At 38.9% G+C, this 23,001-nt stretch overlaps 1 protein-coding gene across 1 annotated transcript; it reads left to right on the top strand.

Moving 5' to 3' along the window:
• The first annotated feature begins 13,070 nt into the window (after positions 1–13,070).
• Positions 13,071–18,953, top strand: LOC103720654 (acyl-CoA-binding domain-containing protein 4-like). Its single transcript, XM_008810475.4, has 9 exons — positions 13,071–13,490; positions 14,943–15,470; positions 16,448–16,513; positions 16,604–16,770; positions 16,869–17,022; positions 17,133–17,220; positions 17,303–17,688; positions 18,126–18,230; positions 18,333–18,953. The coding sequence occupies exons 1-9, from the start codon at positions 13,371–13,373 to the stop codon at positions 18,606–18,608; spliced, it is 1,890 nt and encodes a 629-aa protein (XP_008808697.1). The 5' UTR covers positions 13,071–13,370; the 3' UTR covers positions 18,609–18,953.
• Positions 18,954–23,001: the final 4,048 nt, after the last annotated feature.

The following is a 23,001-nucleotide window of genomic DNA, read 5'->3' as shown; positions in this document are numbered from 1 at the left end:
TCTAATTCTAGAAGCTACATGGCATGAGAAAATTAATATAATTTTTATAAAAAAAAATAGTGCAAACTCATCAAATGCACTAATGATTCAATATTTAATACTTTATATACCATATTACACTGGCCCGAAAAAATTTTTATGTGCACAAAATGAGCGTCTTAGCTTTACTTTCCACTGCATTCTCCTATTTTCAAACTCTTTCTTTTTACAAAATAAATAGTTTAAATTATTGCAATTATATCATATTGTTAGCGTAAGCATGAGATACAAATCATTTTGTAAAATGCATCCAGCTTATGTAGAATATTTTTTTTCAAATCTAAATATTTTTAGTTTGTTTGGCATGGTAGTCTACTATAGAAGTATGTACAAACTTGATTATTTTATTTTTTTTGGTGCAACAGCAGTTTACACCCGCCGTATATGGGTGCAATCAACAAAATTAGAAAAAAAAATTACACAGAAGGTGAGGCATTGATACGTGGTCATTATAGGTGAAGCCTCTAGAGATGATTACTTCAAAAATTTTAACAGGCATTTTGCGCCTCTCAAACTCTTCCAGTACGAGGTCAAATGCAATTAGGGCTTGCAATGAGAAGCATTTTGGTATCTCGATGAGGCTTGGAAGCATTCTCGATCTAGATATGGTTGGGAGGCTTGGCTGGAGGTGCACGTGATGTGCAGAAGTGATCTACATTCTTTGTGCTAGTAATAACAAAAAGAAGAGCGGATTGTTTGTTTTTTTAGATGATGACTCGGTCACAGTGATTAGCTAGATCCGTAGGAGCCCGAGTAGTCATGGAGGTGCTCATCTCTTGCTTCGCGACATTTAAATGATGGTGAGGGAGGATGTTAAATTATAGACTATGCATGTACATTGTGAGGCCAATGGGGCAACCGACTGGGTGGCAGCATCCGTAGCATGCCACTCAGGAGGCACCCTATGGGCTGAGGAAAGAGAAATACCCGGAACACTTCGGGATCTTTTGTATTTTGATTATATAGGATGTATTCGTATACATAATGTATAAAATGTCCGCTTTAGCCAAAAAAAAAAAAAAAAAAAACGGATTTCGATCATTTGACAATGGACCGCGGGATGAAAGATCTTCTGCTTCGATTAAAATACGAAACATCCATTAAATAGTCACAAAAACCTGCCGTTATTTTTGGCTGCATGTATGTAGTGGCCGTACAGTGTGGGCAATAACTTTTTTATGAATTTGGAAAATATGGCAACGGGGAATCTCGATGTTGTACGATCAGTATTCAGTGTTCCTGTCTCCAATCGGACAGGCAATATCACAGCATTCATGTGATTTGGGGACCCGACTCCTTGGGTACGCGAGGCGCTGCTGGCACCGTTGCCACGTTTTAGATAAAATAGAGGGAAGAAGAGGGTGATATCGGGGCACAAACCTCCATGCGCGGTAAATTCCAATGGTAATACTGTTGAGCGAAGCAGAGGAGGCGAACTTTATCATTAGATATCACCACTCCAGATTTATAACGACGGGTGATCGACGAATTTTCGACACTTCTATCATTAGGGCAAAACTGCGGATGACATAGGAGGGACTTTTATGCAAATTGGGGAGTACATCTATCTGGAGGGCAACTCAGCCTCCGTGATCGAGGAGATCTGAGGACGACTGGATGGATAGTCCTTGCTTCTTGACATACGATTGATGGAAGAGGACTGCGGCTCCTTCAGGGCCATGCATGTGTATCGGAAGGCCAACACAACTATTGATTGAGTGGCCTTGCATTACTCAGGAAGATTTGTTTTAAAAATTAGATAGCTGTTTTCTACTCGTTTAGCCAGCTTTTTTTTAAAAAAAATTTGGACCATACTTGTTTGCGTTTGGTGTGAGGAGAGAGAAAAAAAAAAACAAAAAAACCTTGATGCGAATCAAGAAAGATACGCTCGCTGTTTAAGATTTATATTGTTTTCAGATGGTTCGACGGGCAAATTAAGAAGCCCAATCACGTGGTCGTCATCTTGAGGTGATGGCATTCTCGTTATTTTGTGGAAAGGTACTGGCATTTGAAAGCCTTCGACCCTTCTGCTTTTGCGTTCAGCTACCCATCTTCGAGGCTGGCCGGCTTGCCACCGACCCCGTCCGCTTCCCTCCAAAGAATTATGACGTCCTTTCCATTATGACCCCTACTATTTCGTGGTATAAAGGTGTTGCCCTTCGTTTCAGCGCGAAGAAGGTAGAGAGGATCAAGAGACGAGAGGGGGGAAAAAAACATGAAAGGTCCCTTTTGCATTATTAAAAAAAATGAAAGAGAATGCACTGTTCATTTGGGAAATGCTCACCCTAACTCTGCAACATTTAGAGGCTACTCAAGAATTGGCATATCATATTTGGCTGGATATAAATGCCACGATCTTCAAGGGTAGTAGTTTTTATCCAAGATCAGTGGTTGATAAAGCACTTAGGCATGCGATGATACCGATGGTATCCTAAGAGCCCCCACCTGCTGGTTTTCTCAAAGTAATTTTCGACGGCAGCATATCGAAAGGCAGCAGCAGATATAGCGTGGGCTTTGTGATCAGAGACCATGACTCCATACTGATTATGGCCGGAGGTTGGCATACTTTTGATGGATCTATTCCTGTGGCGGAGCTGCACGCGACATGGGGGGTCTCGTCTATGCTAGAGTGCACTTGGGTACTTGGCGGATATTCCTAGAGGACGATTCAGCCACAATGGTCGGTTGGATCTGGTGCCGGCAGGCTAGGCCAGATCTGCACCCACTACCCCAAAATATTTGGCGCATGGTGGAGGAGTTAGATTTATTTCGGGTCTCGCATGTGTTTTGAGAGGCGAATGTGCAGCCCAGCTTTGGTTAAAATGAATTATATATTATTGGGACAAAAGCTGGCACCAAGAATTTTGGTAAAATCCAAGATCACGTCCATTCTAACCTATCCCAGCGATGCCCAAATTGTCCTATGGAGAAATTTGCAAGAAGATTGTTCACACTGGTGAATTGTTGAAATTGATGGCTATGGTCAGGAATTCGAGATCAGCGGCAGACTCACTAACCTTTATCACAAGGAAAAAGTCAAATCCACACCATTAAACGCCTTATTCTAATGGGACTAGGGTATCTTGGTTGAGATGAGAGGTGCGAAAAATTCAATGAAGAAAACAAAATGGTTGAAAAGGGTGACAATTAAATCTAAACTTATCGAGATGAGATCATATCTCTAAAATAGATTTCAATTCAAGACTTTGAAGCATACCTTTTAATAGGAGCACTCTGCCACGAAAAAAAAAATCATTTAAAAGATTTCTAGGCCAAAAAATTTGAAGAAAATTTGGAGTCAAGTTCAACCTGAGAAATAGACTTATCGCCTAACTTATGCACTATTAATCTGAATAATGCACTCTTGGCCAATTAATTATTCGCCGCTAATAAGTTTCCCAGTCCTCGAATAACCGATGTAGAAATACATCCATACCTATCAAAATCAAATTAAAATACAAACGAGCTCTTACAACATTACTCTGTTGCTATACTATCTTGGAGAAACAAACATGTCCTTCAACAGATGGCATCCTAGATTTCAGAAAATCTTTTGCTGTTGGTTTAAACCAAAATAGGCTATCATGTAATTCAACAAGGTAAGCAGGCTCTCTCACACCTAACAAGGCCAATCCCCATCTTAGAAGTTTTTGGCAAGGACTACCCCGAATTGTGTAGCCCTATGCTCCCTGGCTTCTTTCTACCAAAAAAAAAAAAAACCTAAGGCCATGAAACAATCATGAAAAGGCTGTATCTTTTTCATTTCCTTGATCCCTGCTAGTTCTCAATCATCGATACTAACCGCAAGGAACGGATTATCCTTCCCAAAATTGCAATCAAGCATATATATCTCGGATGAAAATATAATTTCCTTCAAGAAAATCAACGCTCAGTTTCCTAAGCTGTCTTCCAAACTTCATTAAGAAAGAAATCGTAGGTACCTATTAACACAATAATCGAACTTAGATTACTGCTACTAGTTCCAATGACTTCACCAACTGCACAAGTTGATATCTTCATGAAAATTAAAGTTAATCCCAACTTATCCTAAGCCAAGATCAATTGAAGTGTAAGGAGGTTAGTGCTTATACGTGTAGGATGCTATTACAAGAAAATGGTGCAATGGAGTGGATGCACAACCAACTACATTAGTTGATATCTTCATGAAGATTAAAGTTGACACTAACTTATCCTCTACAAGTAGCCTTGGCTCTACATAGTAGGCCTGAAGCCAATTCATGTTAGACCTGGCCGAGCCTGAGCCGCACCTACCTTGACACACCTATGGATTGGCAAAGATAAGCAAAAGGTTAGAACAACTTAAGACAAGCAGCACATTTAGGTCAAATCAGAGAAATTTTTCTGCCCTCAAAATAGCTCACACCTAGAATGCTGGTAACCAAGACTCCATTTCTTGTGCATGATGACTAGCTTAAAAATTCAAGTCCTATAATATCAATAATTTAACAATATCAACTATATATAGAGGGAGGGAAGGAGGGAGAGAGACGTTCAGTATCATGGTCTCACATCGTGACAATACTTAACTTGTTTAACTTATTTAACTCGATCCAATACATTGTAAATCATGTTAGGTTAACTTTTAATAAAATAATCAGATTCAGGTTTGAATTTTTGACCCACCTAATAAAAAGATCAGATTCAGGTTTTGGACCAACAAATGTTTGATCTATCTTACATCTGACCTGATCCATACTTAGTCCTGCCCGACAAGATTGCCAGCCTCATGGTGCACATCTTTTACAACTACACACGAAAAAAAAATGCATGCATATTTCACAACGAGACAGCAAAAAAATACTAGGTATCACCCCTCGCACTCTTGGTCTGAGTAATCAAAATTGATGCGATTCTTAAGAAAAGGCAATTTTCCCACAACCATGAGGATATGGCCATCATCACCTTCTTTAAGAAAATCGTCATCAGATAGATAGCGGCCAGTTACCTGTTGACAATCTTAAATACACATGAAACTAACAATTTACAAAGACGAAATTAATGTGAACTATGACAATCTCCAAACTGCAAATATTATTGTTCAGATGGGCCGAACCAGCATTGTTGAATGGGAATTTTCTGTACACATTTTCCCGTTTACAGAAAAGCATCAAAATATACAAGTCCTTAAATCAAGACAGCCTTGGTCAACAAGAATTGGAGGGTTAAAAATCAATGAAATAATTAATGATCAACTAAGTTCTAAGTAATCACTTGAAAGATTAATAGGGCCTTTACTTTCCACTAATTCAGTCTCTTTCTCAAAACTGGGCTTCCTTCTTACTGGGTACTGTACAGCCATTTGGTATAAATCCTTCTTCTTTTTTTGGTACAACGGCGTTGCACACCAAATGGGTGTGGATGCGGCCTACAAAATCAGAAAATAAAAGGCTACATAGTATAAATCCTTCAACCTGTGGAAATTAAATAAGGATGATAGTATAGATCCTTCAACCTCTGCAAACGATTCATGTGTCAATTAACAATTTCATAGGAAAAACATTAGGTTCAAAATTCTATCACCTTGGCATACTGATAAAGAGGGCAATGGCAGATAATCCAACAACAAGAGGAAACACTGGAGCTGGAGTTAATTCCTGTGCAATAAAACATATGTTCAGTGTCTCTACTGAAAAAAAAAAAAAACATTTGCTTCATCCAGATACAAAGGAACATGGGCTACAAGGAAACATTAGTATGCTTGCATGTTGTGCTTGCAGACTGTCATTCCAACCCACAAACCCAGCACCCTTCCCCTAATCCTAACCCAAACCCGACCCCGACCAATTAATGAATGGGTTGGTTGTAGGCCGATTGTAAGACCTATTGAATATTTACACTTTTAGATCCGACATGGTCCCAAATAATTACCCGATTTATTTATACATATATACACTATTTACTTTGTTTATATATCCTTTAATTTATAAACTCGTGCAAAATTCAATTCTATTACTCGATAGGGTAGAAAGAATAAAAATAATCACATATTAGAACATATTTGTATGTTTGTTTTTGACTCTAAATTAACTGTTTCTTTTCGATTTTTAGCCAATCATTGTTAAAATGATTAAGTCCTCATGGTTTATGATCTAATCCTTAGAGCATTTAAATGAATGTTTCATTAATAAACTTTTTAAAGCATGGATGGTTTTAACTTATTCAACATATGTTTTTTGAATCTGATGGTAATTTATGGAATATGCTTCTCACATTATTTATTCCTTCATGAATCTTTTCTAAAGTCCAAGTCCAACTTTGCCTCTTAGAAGCACAAATATGGGTTGGGTTGAACAGTGCAGACATTGAGCTGGGCCAAGTCAAGCCCAATTACCGAGAATACAACATCAAATTCCTTGCTGTTCGAAAGCCATCGAGCCGAAAAGGCAAACTTATACTATTAGATCCCGAGGATTTATGAAGTTCCCCACTAGCTTTTGTCAAGCAGTGCATCATTCATTTATCTCTCATTACATTCTTTTTTTTCCTCATGGACACATTTCAACAAGACCTACGAACGTTCTCTTTTTGGGGCAATTTCGGCCCGGGTCTAGCATTTGTCGAGCAATACCAGGCCTGAGAAAAGTTGAGCTGCTAGAGCATGGATCAGCATTTGCTTCATCAATCTGGACTGAGACACAGAAATCAAAGTCCACGTTATAATTCGATCCAGGCCCACGCTTACTCTTGTTCGGCCCATCTGTGGCCTGAGTTCAAACTCTTGCTTTATACACATTACTTTAAGAAAAATGCCAGACATAACCCATTTCCGATACCGCTCGAAATCACTAATCGATCTTTTAATGCATTAAAATCTAATAAGGTATTCAAGCTGCTGATTTACTAGGAGAAATTATCGGCTGGATCAAGTCCATCGGCTCAATAGTAGACCAATCTAATCATAATTCAACAAGCACAAAGAAGGATAAAAAGAAACATGAGGAAAAAAGAGAGCAATACAGACTTGGTCCAACTAAAAAATGATTACTAGAGTCTTCTTCTTTTTTCCTTTTTTTCTTTCTTTTTCCTGAAATAGATGATTTACATAGTTCTAATACAAATACATTTAATAAAATTAGAAAACAACAAGTTTCGAAGCGCTTTAGGTAATTCTTCTTTTCTAACCCACGAGTGGCTTTTTATATATAAAGCCATCCAGTCTGCAGCTCCATTTGTCTCTTTCCATCTTTCAATAGCTATAGCAACAACTATAAAGATTTTCTGCAGCCCGAGCCCAATGGTGATCCAATTGGATGTGGTATATGGATAATGGGTGCCTTTTCTCTTAGGGCTCATTTGGTTCACGAGAAGTATTTTTCCTCCGAGAAATATGATTTCTAGGAAGATGATGCCTAAGAAAGTACTTTTGGCATGTTTGGTTGACCATGGGAAAGTGACAAATCTCCAAAATACTTATGTTTGGTTGACCATCCACTTTTCTGGAAAAATTATGTATAATTTCTATTATACCCTTAATAAAAATTAGGTCTTTAATGCCTCTTTAATGCTGAAGGATCTTTTTGGAAAAAAAATAAAAATGGAGTAATTTCCGTCCCATGGAAAAGTAACTTTCCCATGTTTCTTATGAAAAAGACTTTTCCATGAAACGTGGGAATCATATTCCCATGTGAATACAGCTTTTTCGTCTCTATTCTTTGAAAACTCCAAGAGGCATCTTATTATTTTTTCGTGGATCATATTTTTTTCCCCTTCTCTTCCAGCGGACCCGCCCTTAAGTTAAACCAGGGTAAGGCATAGCTCGGCTTTGATGAGACAAAATTAAATGGTATGTTTTTGTTCTGCAACCACAACGAGCGTTCTGTTTTTGGCTTATTGATTTGCCTGTTTCCTCTTATTTTATTTAATTTCAGTTCCTTCTCGGGTATCCAACCAAGCCAAAATAGATCGAGACGCCGAGATTCCCTAGTCACCCGAACGCGTCACATCAATGTCGCCCCACACTCAGAACTCCGATCCAATCCAACCACTGCCGTCCTTTCAATCACTCTTCCCGTCTCTTTCCCAGGAAAGCTACACCTGACGCACACCCAAATCTCCGCTCGGCAGCGAGAGTGAACTTACACCCACCGGGGGGTGACGCCACACGAGCTCCTTTTCCCACTCACCCTTGCTTTACATCAATCCATCCATCAGCCGTCAACTCCGCTCGCCACCAAGTTCTCGTCTTACGTGGCGTATTAGTCCCCCGTCAAATCCAGGCGTCAAGCCGTCACGTCGAGGTCGTGCCCATTATAGCAAGATCAAGGTAACCAGATTCGGTTCAAAAGGTTTCTAAAAGAAGGAAAAAAAGCCGAGCCGATGGCTCGCTGATACCTCGGCTCGAGAGCGGGAGGGTACGGGGTGACGGAGATGGCACGAGGGATAGTGATCTCGATCCGTGGCCGTTGGATTGGTGGGCCCAGACCGGGTCCAGTTTGTGGTACTACTCCGCCCGATGCCGAGGTCGGTGGTCTGTGGGTGGAGCGAATTATGGGACCCAGTCGAGTTGTAGGACGTGTGGGTCCCGCTGATGGTGTGGGCGCACGAGGTGACTGTTCGCTCCGTGTGAGCGGGTTTGGCACGGGGTGCACCGGCTGTGGTGCGACAGCGACCCATGTAGAGCCGCAGGATGTAAAAGAATTGCTGAAACTTAAGTAAGCAATGTTCTGGATTTGATGATTGGACTTTAAAAAATTTATGTGGTGCGTTCTGGTTGATGTATCTATGTACACTCTAGTGATTAGAGTAAATGCATGCTAAATTTTAAATCCATTTGTACAAGGGACTCAAATCTCCTCTAATGCAACTGTGTTTATTGATCTTTCTTGACTCAAATGGTGAAGGAGATTGATTATTGCCACCAAGGTAGTAGCCTGGTGGTAAGGGGGTGATTATTCCGCCCAGGTTGTCCGGGTTCGAAACGCGCGGGCGTCGATTAAATGAGGAGACCGTATGCCCCACGCCCGGCTGGCCTGTTGGCGGTTATGCTTTCCTTCCGCTTGTACCAAGGTGGCGCTGGGGTGACGTACCCACACGTGAGGCGGTGAACCCAGTGGGGTGAGCCCACGGGTCGGGGAAGGTATGCGGAAATAGCTGCCTGAATCGAACATTCTCTGGTGGAAGGGGGGCCCAGTAATGGGGCTGCTACGCGGGTGGGCTGGTCCCTCCCCCTCCCCTCCTATTTTTTCACCAAAAAAAAAAAAAAGGAGATTGATTATTAATCATTTCAAGTGAATTACAAATTCTCTTGATTGGAGTCATGGGTGGTCTCCTCTTTAGGATGTGGACAATTTAAAGTACTCATGAATGGATCTCTCTCTTTCTTTTTCAGTGCAGTTGCTTGCGTTGCAAATATTATTGGTTGGTCAATAAGATAATGGCGGTCCATCAAATTCTTTTTTCTTTGGAAGTGGTTATATATACAATGATTTGAAAAAAAATTATGCATAATGTGGAATCTAGGCATGGTTGTCAATATATTTAATCTAGAACTTTAAAAGTCATGCGTTTGAACTATTTTATTTCATAAGACCCATAGTGATTCTCATAATTAAAACATTTTAGACATTATAAAGAGGTGTTTCAGTTATATAAAACCTTCTATTAGCAAAATGTTCTATGAATAATTGATGAAAATTTATTAATCTATCATAAGTTTAGATGTTATATTCATTTTCTAGAAAATTTTAAAATAATTTTATATTCAAGTTGGTGCATCTTGTATTGAAACCAAACTCTAGTCTTAGGGTTCGCCCATCCTTCTCTGAAAGCAACTTTTTTTTGGCTCTTATCGGCATTGGCTATGAATAGTAATGGTATCACCCACAAGTCTAATATTCCTTAAAGATAAAGTAAAGAATTTTAAGCACCATGTAATAAATGTTCGAACATATTTTAAGTGCACAACTATATCGAGCCATTCAATCATAACAGAATGCAAAAAAATATCCCTCCCTCGTAACTTTTGCCACTCTTTTCATCTGAGCGACACTAATATCTATTTTGAAAAATTCCTCGAACTCTAGTTTCTTTTTTTTGTATCAGTGAAATGAAATCAAGTAGTTTTCTATTGGTGAAATAAAATTCAGTATATTGACTACGCTTCAAATTGAAAAAAAAAACATTTTTTTTAAAACGACGCATATGTGGTAATATTTCAAACACTCAGAGTAACTTTCAAGCAAGTAATTGGGTGGTGGCTCTTTACCTCCCTTATCATAAAAAAAAAACAAATAAAGCTTTCAAGCAAGATGCTTTTTTAAAATCATTAACATATTCAAAAAAAGAAGACAGAACCACGACATCAATGGCTCCAAAAGACACCAACTCTGACGTGAGGAAGAGAATCCAAGCCAAGACACTGGATGTCATCCATCGATCCCTCTCGAGGAAAAAAGAAGAAGAGAAAGAGAGAGAGAGAGAGAGCGCTTTAGAACCGGGGGTGGTTGTATATATTATATGTTGTTGTGATTTGCTTTCAAAGCAGTCAGACGTCTTCAGCTTTCCAAGTTACGATGTTGTCCCAGAAATCGATGCGCTACCGCCATTGTCCAAAGTCCTGAACATCCACTCGATCGGGGCGATATGGGAGATGGGACGGGGGTTCCCCGTGACTTGCGCTGCTGCTGCGTTCCCCACCTGCCGCCTCCTCCGCGCTCGCTCGGCTCTGCAGCGTGGTTACAACGCTCCGCCATTAGATTCCGTGCTTCTCACGAGACTGCCTTCTTCTCTCTCCCTTTCTTGGAAAAGTGCTCTCTGAAAAGCCGATTTGCTGGCGTCCTCCCGTTTACCGGAGACCAGTTCTCAATCACGTGGATCTCACGTGCAGGAGACTGATTTCCAGGGAGATGGTCAATGGAGCAGTTATACTCTGGAAATATTGGCCAAGAAAGAGTGAAAAATAGATAATAGTTGTCCATTTTACTTACGGTGCAGGTTGAAAGACGGTTTTACATCTGTTCATCAGATACAAGAGCTGTTTGGTTTTTTATTCTATCGTACCTCCATATTAGAGATTTGTTTCATGACCGTATCATTGTAGAGGAAAAAAATAGTACAGTTTATCATTAACAAAAAAAAGAATCAACTATTTCTAACTCTAATGTAACTTTTTTTGGCATGCAATAAATCTCAAGATATTTCGTCTCCAAAAATTTTCAGCTTCTCCTGCTCTCCATAAAACTCTCTACTCTTTTTGAATATTGCATAATTTATGTTCGGCTAAATCTTCTCAAAATCATGAGACTTTTTCTATCGAATTGTCTTCCCTTCTCTAGTTACTTATTTTATTATTTTTTCTATTTTAATCTTTTTTAGTAAATTGAAACAAAAAAAAAAAGAGGAACTACTTGCATGCTCAGAATTTAGCGGCTCAATATAATCTCAATATATATATATATATATATATATATATATATATATATAATCTCATACTGTTTTCATATCTTTCTCATATCTTATTGATGCTCCACGATTTTTGCTGTCATATCTTATTGATGCTCCACCATTTTTGCTTAAAAAAAATCATGCCGATTCAAGAGGAAACAATTTAAAATGGATGAAGCATTTTTCAACACAGACAAGGATGCAAGAGTTATGTAATAAAAATGTTAATGTATAGTCAAAAGAATTGAGATATGATTGGGACATGAGAAGTGATTTATTGTTTTTTTTAATCAAGATGCAGATAAACAGCTGCCTCATGGATTTGTTCTTGATATGGTTGGTAAATACATCAGTAGTTGTCATAATACATCTTTACAATGGAACAATGTGACATTTTCAAGTGTTTTATGATACATTGCTTTTTCATAGTTTTAGATTAGTCTTTGCCCCAAATGACAGAGGTTAGCTGTTAAGTTCATGGAAACGCTTTGTTAAGGATCATAAAATCATAAAAATTCTACCCTATTCTTCCTGCAACTTCCTTCGACATTGTAACGTTTCGAGCCAAACAAAATATTAAAATTTAACCTCACGTGTACTGGCGCTATTGCAGCATTGCCAACGTGGATCCCACCAATTTATCGGGCCACGTGTCACTAGTTTTGCGCAAAAGCATGCCTGTTTCCTGGGAGGGCCCAAATCACCAATCCTCCCCCTCAATGCGAGAGGAACTCGAGATATTTTACTCGGTAAAAGCGAAAAGCCTTCAGTACGAGAATTAGCGTGACCCCGCTCCCTCCCCTCTCTCGAGGGAAGGCAGCAGCTTCTCGGTTCCCAAAGCCCCAAGTCTGAACCCAAGTTGGGAATTAAAACTAAGCCTAGTTATGTCCCCAAGACCATCTCGAGAAGGGACATCTCTAGATCCATGAAAATTGAAAGCCCCTCCCTGGATACATCTCCCCCCTCAGCAATCCCAAGGCCAAACACCCAAAGAAGCTCTAAAAATAAATAAGAACTAATCTAATCCCCATCTTTAAATGCACTCCCCTTCCCTTTTTACAACTAGTGCTCATTTTTCAGGAATACAGAAGCAAGCTGCACCTAAACAAGCAGAGAAGTTTGTCATCAAATTCCTAGAATAAATAAGAGCAAGGATGGGAAGCATGAACAGGCCCAAAAAAAAAACATTTTCCTCTCTCTCTCTCTCCCTCTCTCCGTATACTGAAAACTCACGCCACCGAACCCAAAAACACACTTCCCATCATTTCCCGCAGCCCAATGCCCCCACATCCCATCATTTTCAGTTACACAAGTTTAAATAAAAGGAAAGGAGAGGGGACGCATACCAAAGCGTGGGACAATGGGAGGCCTTGTGACGCCTCACACATTCCCATGCACGCAGTGCCCCACACGCACTACCCCACGCTTCCTCTTTCCCTCTCTCTATACCTTCCCTCTGGTCACCATGCCTATGGTCTATGTCGTGTGTGGTAACAGTCGCTCTCCCATGATATTACATCACTCCACAGCTCCTAACATATCTCAAGGGCCGATCTGAGCTTAGCCTCTGTACCCTTCTGGGCTATCTGTTATTTTACAAAAGATAGTTTCTTTGGTCTTTTCCTTTCTTGCTTTTTTTTTTTTTTTTTCCTTTGGGGTGGAGTTTTCACACCACCACCTGTATCTTTGTTGGTTGGCACAGTAGTTGGACTTGAAAGCACCCATCTTTTCATGTCCATCAGAGGCTGATATCTGATAGCTCACTTGCCTTGCTTATGCCTCTTGACCCGTATTCTCTCTCTTTCTTTCCTACCAATCTTATCAATGGCAGGAGGGTGTTGAGAACAGGTTGTTAGGAGGTTTCTGGGGTTTGGGGGCTTTCTTCTTCCTTATTGGTATTGGTTGAGGAGGAGAAGGGATCCCTGGGTATGGACGGGGTGAAGAGGAGGAAGGCAATGTGGCTCTACCCAAAGGTGGTGGGCTTCAACCCTCCTGAGAGATGGGGGCACTCAGCCTGCTTCTTTGAAGGGGTTGTTTATGTTTTTGGGGTAAGTATGAAGCGGACACCTAAGTTACTGCCTGTTCCCCTTCTTTTCTATTGATGTTTGATTTGATTTTTATTGCTAGATTGTAGTGGCTTTTGTTAGCTTCCACTTTTTGTGGTTAGTAGTTTAAGTGAAGAATAAAATCGTGTTCTCATCAAACATTTCATATTTTTATCTTATTAATCCAGCTTAATCAAGCTATGCTTCATCTTCTGATTTAACTTTCTTATGCTACTTCTCTTTATAACGTTATTTGTGTAAGTATGTGCCTTGTTGTTGTTGTTGCTGTTGTATTTTCTGCTTTTGAATTGAGTTTAGCGGACTTAAGTAATTAACGTAGCAAGTTAGGCGAGACATGCTTTAAATCCTCGCTTTTTATTAAATTTTCTCTTCCTACCTGTTATTATAATTTTTTTTTGAAGCTTGCGCCACTTTAGTTCATATATTCCGCTCCCCGTGTATGTGAGTTGAGTTCAAATGTACTAAATTTTTTACGGCAATATTTAATAAAGTTTTCAAGTTTAGCTGAAGTAGACACCTTTTCGGATTCTTCTTCCCTCTCTCTTTTTTCCTTCGAGGAGGAGGTGGGATTTCTACGGGTTCCCCAAATAACAAAAAAAAAAAAAAAATCTTATATCACCGTATAGAAAAGACAAGAGCTTTCTGGTGGGAAAATAATTCTGAACATATGTTAAAAACGTTAACCAAGTAAAACAGTTAAAAGCTATGCTGCTTTCTACATTTCCTTCTGCTTTCTTCTACATATCTTATGATGTTTTTTTTTTGTTCTTTCGCTGGAATGATGTTCTGTATTTCCTTTTGTAAGAATAAAGTTCTAATTTATAGGAGAAGAGATTGGATCAGGATCCGATCTGATCAACAAAAGTTCTAGTTTAAGTTAATCCAAGGCATTATTTTTGCCACTAGTTTTATCTTCATCCCTCTCCACCTCTGTTCAATGTTAATACCGACCAGCGAGAGTCTATTAACTTCATTGCAATATTATACGTAACCTCAGTTAAAATCAGTTGACTCACTGAAATCTAGTTGATATCTTGCGAGAAATGGCTGAAGTTCAGGGCTTGGATCTTGGTATTTGATGCAAACCGGATACTTAGATGTCTACTAGGCTTGTAGCCGGGACCCATCTTCCCCCACCAGGGCAATTAAGAGTCCTAGGCAGAGAAGAAATTTGCGTTCGATCTAAAAAGTTCTTTTTGACTCGATACGAAGGAGAGAGGGAAGATGAGGAAGAACATATCTTTCTTTTTGACACACAATGTCCCAGAGGAGACAGAGAGAGAGAGAGAGAGCAATGACTCATGGCGAGAGGGAGTACTAGTAATGGATTCTTTATACATTTTTAAATATGTTATCAGAGATATAAATTCAGCAGATAGAGTTAAGCTTTTATTCTCCACAAGCATTAAAACCTTTATCTCTTTTTTTCTGCAGGGCTGTTGTGGTGGATTGCATTTTAGTGATGTCCTCACTCTTGATCTAGATAGCATGGCCTGGAGCTCCCTTGTTACCACAGGTCAAAAGCCTGGAACCCGAGACAGCCACACCGCGGCAATCGTAGGGCATAAGATGGTAGTATTAGGAGGCACAAATGGTTCAAAGAAGGTGAATGATCTTCACATACTAGATTTGCGGACGAAGGAATGGTGCAAACCCAATTGCAGAGGCATCCCACCTTCACCACGTGAAAGCCACACTGCCACTGTGGTAGGCAACGATAAGCTAGTTATATTTGGGGGCAGTGGAGAAGGGGAAGCAAATTACTTGAATGATGTTCATATACTAGACTTGAAGAACATGTCATGGACTTCTCCAGAGGTGAGAGGTGATCCCCCTGCACCAAGAGATAGCCACACTGCAGTTGCAATTGGCAGTAAGCTTCTTATCTATGGTGGTGACTGCGGTGATCGTTATCATGGGGAAGTTGATGTATTTGACATGGATACGATGACTTGGTCAAGGGTAAGGATTACTAATCTTTTCTCATCTTAATATCTTTCGTAGCATAATTATGTTCTGTCTTCCATGAGGAATTTGATCCTTTAAGTACTGGATACGTATCTAAATCAATTACAAATAGAACCCCTCATCATCGGTACATTGCATGGAGTCTATAGATTGTAATTACTCATCTTTTAGCTCATGCAGTTTCTTTGCTTAGCAGTATATAGTTTGTTTGGTAATGTCAACAATTTCTAGTTCAGTTCAGGTATCTCAAAAGCATAGATTACCCTTCATATAACTTCATAGTATAGATTCTCTCCCCAGTATTTAGATTCATTCTAATACTAGCTTGACAGCCTTAAACTGAAATCCTTGGATGGAAGTATCATCATCGAATTTTCACATTGCTCGGGTGGTATTTGATTTGTTATTCGAGTTGTTTATATTGGTATTCTTAACATTACTACAACGTCTTTTGTTACTATGCCCATATAAAGCAGCATAAACCCTGTTGGAAGATTGGAGGACATTCTGCTGCATGATTTGAACTCAATCATCAACCATCATATCTGGCTACTCTAGCTGAAGAGCAATCCCATCTGTGTCTGAGGTTGCTGCACTTCTCTTCGGGCAAAGGCTCCTAAGATATCACTATATATTTTCATTCCATTTGCTTAAGATATTGCTGAATCTTTATTCCATTGGACAGTTTCAATGAGACTATGATGCTCTAGAGATTCATGTGATGTCTTTTCTAATTCATATAATCATATCTAAGTCCTTTTGCATGCTGCATTGCTATCCTATCCTCCAGAAAATAGCCTAATGAATCACACGCAGAAATAGCATATGTTGCATCATAAAACATAAGCTTGAAATAAAGGAACATTTCTAGCTTGTCAATTGGCTCTCTGTTTTAGGATTAATCTGTTTGAATAGGGCTGTGACAAGCGAATTTGCTTCAAGAATCTCATGATAATTATATTCTGCTACAGTTGGCAGTTCAAGGATCTTCACCTGGAGTCCGAGCAGGCCATGCATCTGTGAACATTGGATCCAAGGCTAGTATCTAGTGAATTATTAGAAGCCAGAGTTTCTGTTCAGTGGGTTCTTAGAAGAAAAGCTCATTGGTTTTATTTCCTGTACTGTAGGTTTACATCATAAGTGGAGTTGGTGATAAACAATATTATAGTGATGTTTGGGCTCTCGACTTGGGTACTTGTTTATGGGCACAGCTTGATATTCGCGGCCAACAGCCGCAAGGACGGTTTTCGCATACTGCTGTAGTCACTGCCACCGATATTGCTATATATGGGGGGTAGGTCTTTATGTTCAATACCTTCATATTGTTGTTTGAAGTGGTCAATATGCTTTTCAGGCATCAATGCTTCATCTAATTATGCTTCGCATTCGCAGTTGTGGGGAGGACGAACGCCCTCTCAATGAGTTACTGATTTTGCAGTTAGGGTCTGAGCACCCTAATGGCCGTTACAACATTTCTATGTGCAAAACTTTTGGTAATCACTGGAATCAAGAAAAACAGAAGTTTTTAAGAGGAACAGAAATTTTGGTAAGTGGCTATTAGACATTCAATTACTAAAGCCTAATATAATAGCATGAAATAGCTTTGCTACGACATTGTGCTTGCAAGCTTAGCCATTGTATTTGATTGTACTGCAGAAAAGTATGGCTCTGAAAAATGGAGAACTTTGCCAGGAATCTCGCGAAGTGGAAGCAGAACCAAGGCGCTCTCTTTTATGTGGTTTGGGTAAGTCCTGTTTTACATTGAAATGAGTATTATAGTATCCAATTGTAGAGTTTCATGCCCAAGATTTGTTTTTTATTCTCAGATAACATGCATGCAAAAAGGAGGAAAACCAGTGATGCTAGAGTGTGGGAGATCGAATCAGAACAGGAAGAGCATTCTCTGTCGCTTTCCCAGCACTCATCTCCTTCACAATCTGATCAAGAACAAAATACTCTCCAGAAATTGTCGACTTCTACCAATGACTCCATTTCGGCCTCTCAACAATTTGTTCACTACAAGCTCCATCATCAGCGGGAGCCAGTAAATGGTGTTCAAGGGACTACATCAGATGTACATTTCTTGGGTGCAGAATCCCCAAGACAGCCAAAGACAACACAATTTCTTCATTCTGTTCCCCAAGAAAGGCAAGAACTTCAATTCCTAACCCTAGATCAGAAGCCACAGCCGAGGCCTGCCTTTCCTCCATTGGTAGGCTCTTTTTACAACAAGTCACCCTCTTGGACAATCTCTCTCCCTCTCTATGGGTGTGACAAAAATAAAAAGTACTTAATAAAATTCTGAAATTTTTATGAGTTACCTCGAAAGAATGCAAAAATGGAACTCCTAGAATCTGAGGGGTTGAACCACATGTTTATCCACTCCCGAAATGCACTCAAGGTCGAGTGTGCAATCACAATGGAAAGAATACAAAAATCCACAATTCAAGTGTTTTTGGTGCAAGAAAGTTCTTTCTAAATATTTCTCTTTGAAAACTCCTAAAATTGTTGGGGGACTCTGGATATGAAAATGTGTTAAAAAAAACACAAAGACAAAAGATGGAGTAGTTTATTTCCTCCAAACTATTTCCTCTTACATTTGAATATTAGATGATCCCGGATGGGCTATTCTGATTTGCTTCTTGACAGATTGGAGCTGAGGTTCATGGCACGGTGGATGGAGCATTTGACTCTGGGTACCTCATGACTGCTTATGTTAATGGCCAGATACTCAGAGGTGTCTTGTTTGCTCCAGTAAGATATATTCTCCCTTCCAACTGCTGAATTCAAAATGAATAAAAGTTCATGGAGCACTGTTCCTAATATATCTTGCTCTTGTGGAACTGCGCTGATCAGGGACCAGGTGTTACAGCTCCAAGTCCAGCAATCCATTCTCGGGGCCTCACAGGCTCCACTGCTGTTTCGCAGCATTGTGCAGCTCCCCCTCATGCCATTCCTCTCCATTTCAGGCCAAGGTCGCAAGCAGCCACCTTTGTGCCGCCCCAGCGTGGGCATCGTATGCGGCAGGCTCGCCCGCTCCAAGTCGTCAAAGGCCAGCCATCAAAGCTCAACAGCGATCTACAAGGTGTTGTCCTGACGCTGGGAGGACCTGGGGGAGGCAGTGGACCTTAGAAGTTTTACAAGGTCTTTTTGAATTGACTTGTATTGTAAATTCTAATGTGGGAAATGAGAATCGAAGTTTTTGAGTTGTTTAGCCGTAGGAATTGTTGTTGCAGCATTTGGTTTTGTTCCTCTACCCTCCTTACGTATAAATATTGATTTTGATGCAGTTCGCTTGCAAGCAATCGGCTGGTGTTTGGTCGATTTGATTGCAGCCATTTTCTGATGGTCAGTGTAATAAGCTGTACCTTACGACGGTTCGCAAGCTTTTATATTTGAGTGCTGCTTATAGCTGCAGTTGTTGATATGCAATATTTCTTGTGCATTCGGAATATATTACTCTCATTCCTACTCCCAGTAGTGGTTATTTTGCAAGTTGACTCAGTTTATGTCAGTATTTTTGAGTTTAGTAGTTCGGGTCTACTGCTATTTGGGTTTGGGTAGCTTCTTTATGCCGAGAGCCATGCCTGAGGTTCAGTCCTCTTGAAATAATTAGTGAAGGGAGAATATAGATGATTGGATCGTTTAATAGATGGAGAAAGATTAACATAAGATGATTCGGTTTAAAATTCAATGGCTGATGTTTTTACTTTAGATTGAATTACAACATATATATCAATTTCTTTTGTTGTTAGGACTGCATAATCTTAATGAAGAAACATCAATCATATTCTTAATAGAAAGGAGCATTAATCACCTTGACTGTAGTTCACCGTTTTTCGCAAGAACTTGTCGATGGAAATGGGGAAGATAGCTCTGGTTTTTTGTTTTCCGGGTGCACTTGGTAACTTGATATTGAACCCTAAAAAAAGCATCAGAGAAGAAATCAGAAAAACAAAATGCACCTCTTTTTCGCTGTCATTTTAGAACTAATCTTTAGAGCATTCCTTTGCAATTTGTATATTGTTTTTTTTTTCCAGTCAATTAAGTTCTCCAATAACCATATAGTAACCTTGCCCAAAAAAGTCCGAATAGGAAGACTAAATTGTTCTCTTAAATAAACCGAACAGCATTCGTTATTGCTTAGTATTGTAAAGGAACAGAGACATTATCTTGAATTGTCATTAAAGGTGTAAATCAAGGAAACAAAACCAGGTTACTCTAATTTTTATTGGTTTAAGGTACATCCAGGTTTTTATATTTGCTGTACGCTTCTAATTCTTCTACTTTTTGAAGTCTAGTTGTGACTATTTTCTACCAATCGAGAAAGCTTGCAACCACCAGGCTGAGCTCAGATGGGAGTAGATCTCTAGGTTAAAATGGAATCCAAGGCTAGTTGTTGCTGAAGTATAGGCTTGAGTAAGGGTGGCAATTTATGTTGCAAAAATGCGACCAACTTTGGATAGGTCTAGATCTGGGATAAAAAAGTCCAGGTCATGAAAGAGTCAACCCTATTTAACGGGTTGGATTCAGATTAATTTAGAGTCATAACTTGTTTAACCCATTTTGACTATTTTAATAGTTGGATCAGGTAATAAACCGATCCATTTAATATCTATTTAATCCATTTCACCCATTTATGACATATATAATTTGTTTTTAAACTCATTTAACCTATTTAACCTAATTTGATTCATTTCTTAAATAGATTATACAAGCCGTTCTTAATCTAAGTTAGTTTTAGACTTAGATTTTTAACCCATTTAATAAACAAGTCGGGCTTAGGTTGAGAGCAATTTTACTTGATCCATATGTCGACCCAACCCGTGTTCCGACCCGATCCATATCTGACCTGGCCTGATTGCCGACCCTAGCCCTAAGCAAAATAAGCCTTAATAATTAGGCAAAATAAAGGCCTCTATTAATAGATAACCATTAGTTCTGCTAGCTTTTATTTTAAAGTTATGTAAGATTAATTCATTAATCCCCTCAGAACTTTCCTCTCGACTGCGTTCGTGGAGAAGTGAATTAAACAAATGTTGCGGCATTATGGCAAAGTTTTGAATAAGTTTTGCTTCATGTACAGACTGAGAAAAATGGAGTTTGATGCAACCAACGGGGAAATTATATCGAACTTCAAGGAAAAACTAAATCTTTTGTCCATGATTCAAGTATGATGAATTCAATAAGAAATGCCTCAGGTCCTAAAACTAGTCAGAAACCATCTTTGTGATGGTTTAAGGTCACCTACTCACAATCTTATTGCAGCAACTAACTTGTAATTTCAACAACAAATAAAAGCAACTAACTTGTAACATTGAGTCTATATTCTATATTACGACGCAACCTCTGGATATTATAACCTTAGTAAATCTTAGGATCAATCTTGCCTTGTTAAGGAATGCCTCAATAATAGAATTAGAAAAAATATGGTGGCCAATGGTGCTGTGGTGTAGATGGTTATCATGTTAGTCTTACACACATTGCCATCAACCTTGTATCTCTTTCTGACTGCTAGGAGCAAAAGAGCGGCAGTACTCAATTATTATATTCTTCATTTTTTTTTTGCTTTCCATATATGTAAGGTGGCTTTGATGTGCTTAATTTATTGTTTAACACAGTCTTTTAATCACTTCCTGGCTTACCTTTTCCCGAACATGGTGAAGACATACTATGCTCTAAAGCAGAAGAGTAGCAAAAGTAGCCAATTGTTTAAGTGCAACAAGAATCCCTTTCTTTTTTATTTAAACAAAAAATCCAACATTTCAAAATCTAAAATTTCAAACTAGATATGGATCCAACTGTGGCAGCTCTTTGACGGGATTGATGATTAAAACTGGTTACAGGAAAGAACAATGCAGATTAGTTACTTAAAAGATTGTCCAGTTGAACAGCTGAAGTGCAAGTAAACATAAGTACTACGGTTTGTGAAATTAAGATTGATTAGGTGGATGAACGTTTAGCATTATCCTCACTATTCATTTCAATTGAACATCTAATCTATCTTATTTCGTTGCATGGGGTTAATTGGGATGCAAGGCCATCAGTACAATCTATTTCATGAAATGAAAGAGAGACCTAAAGATTTAGGATCACAAGACAAAGCTTCAAAGGCTAACGGGAGGGGGAAAAGGAGACTCTTGAAAACAAAATAATCAACAAAATTGATGTTATAAGAAAAAAACAGACTAGGAATCCACCTTTTAATAAAAAAGACGGCAGATAGGAGGCAATAGTTCACCTCTTGTATATGGAAATCAATTTGCTTATCATTTGGAATTCCTCATCCACAGTCAACTTTTGAAGATATGTGCTTGGATTGGAGGTGTTGGATGTTCTCCTAAATCAACCCAACCCACTGTTCTAATGTTATTTGCAGCAACTAGCTGGGCTTGTTGGAAGGAGAGAAATGAAGAATCTTTCTCACCAAGCATGGTTCACAGCTGCAAGAGGCCTAGCATTATTCAGTGATTGGTCAATTTTATGCAATCAGAACCACCTTCCAGATTTCTCAAAAGTTTAGAACAAAGCAAAAAATATCCCTTTGCAGTTATCTGATGGATAGAGATTCCCATGCCTTATCAACCTTCAGAGTTGAAGAATGTAATTGCCAGGAGTTGGAAGCCAATCTGAAATTGGCCTCCTTTTTCCTTGGAAAAAAAAAAATACTGCAGTAAGAATCTTCTTCCAGTGATTTCATGCTTGCTCTCTCCAAAGCAATGTCTAGATTCTAAAAATTATACCATGTAGTATGTAGACATATGTCTACAACTTGGTTGGATTGTAGTAATATTTGATTTGTGTAGTTCACTCAAGTGATTAAATGAAGGAAATGGATAATGCTATTTTGAACTCATGAACAATATCATGCAAATTTTTATAATTTTTGAAAATGGAAGCTTCGAGTTTGCAGTATATGCATACATCTGGGTTGGAAAAAATCAGCCGAATAGTATAGATTTAGTTGCTCTCATCGTAGTAAAGTTTTTCCCTTTTTTTCTTGTTGAAAATTTTGTTCAAATTTTACAAGTTGTCTTTTGTGTTCATAATATGTTTGTCTTCTTTAAGTTCATCATCTTCTTTCTTTTACCTTCAATTTTATTAACATTTTAAATTTTGTATTTGATTCTTACTGGTCAAAGAATCGGACTGGGATTGACATTTGCTCAATTCTTTCCTACATCGGGCTCCAAATCTAACATATCTAGCTAACAGATGAGAGATGGATTTTGGAAGGTTTCATGTCTGCTTAGATTAAACATGTATATGATTTTTTAAATTAGATGCTTGGTATGCTTGAAGGTGGGTAGGGATTTCTCATTTCTATATAGCTATTATAACCCAAATTTGCAAAGAAGTTTAGGTTTTCTAGTTACAAGAGGACATCTCACATTAAACTGGAGTTTTCAACATGAAAAGATGAGAGATAATGAATGTTAACCAAAATTTCATTTCTTTCCAAGAAGAAAAGAATTTGGCTTTTCCATCTCATATTGAGGAGAACATTGCAAAAAAAAAAAAAAAT

Source organism: Phoenix dactylifera, chromosome 13 (genome assembly GCF_009389715.1).
Source record: "Phoenix dactylifera cultivar Barhee BC4 chromosome 13, palm_55x_up_171113_PBpolish2nd_filt_p, whole genome shotgun sequence".
NCBI classification, from domain to species: Eukaryota; Viridiplantae; Streptophyta; class Magnoliopsida; order Arecales; family Arecaceae; genus Phoenix; species Phoenix dactylifera.
Note: the sequence above shows the minus strand (reverse complement) of the source record. Positions and strands in the feature narration are given on the sequence as shown.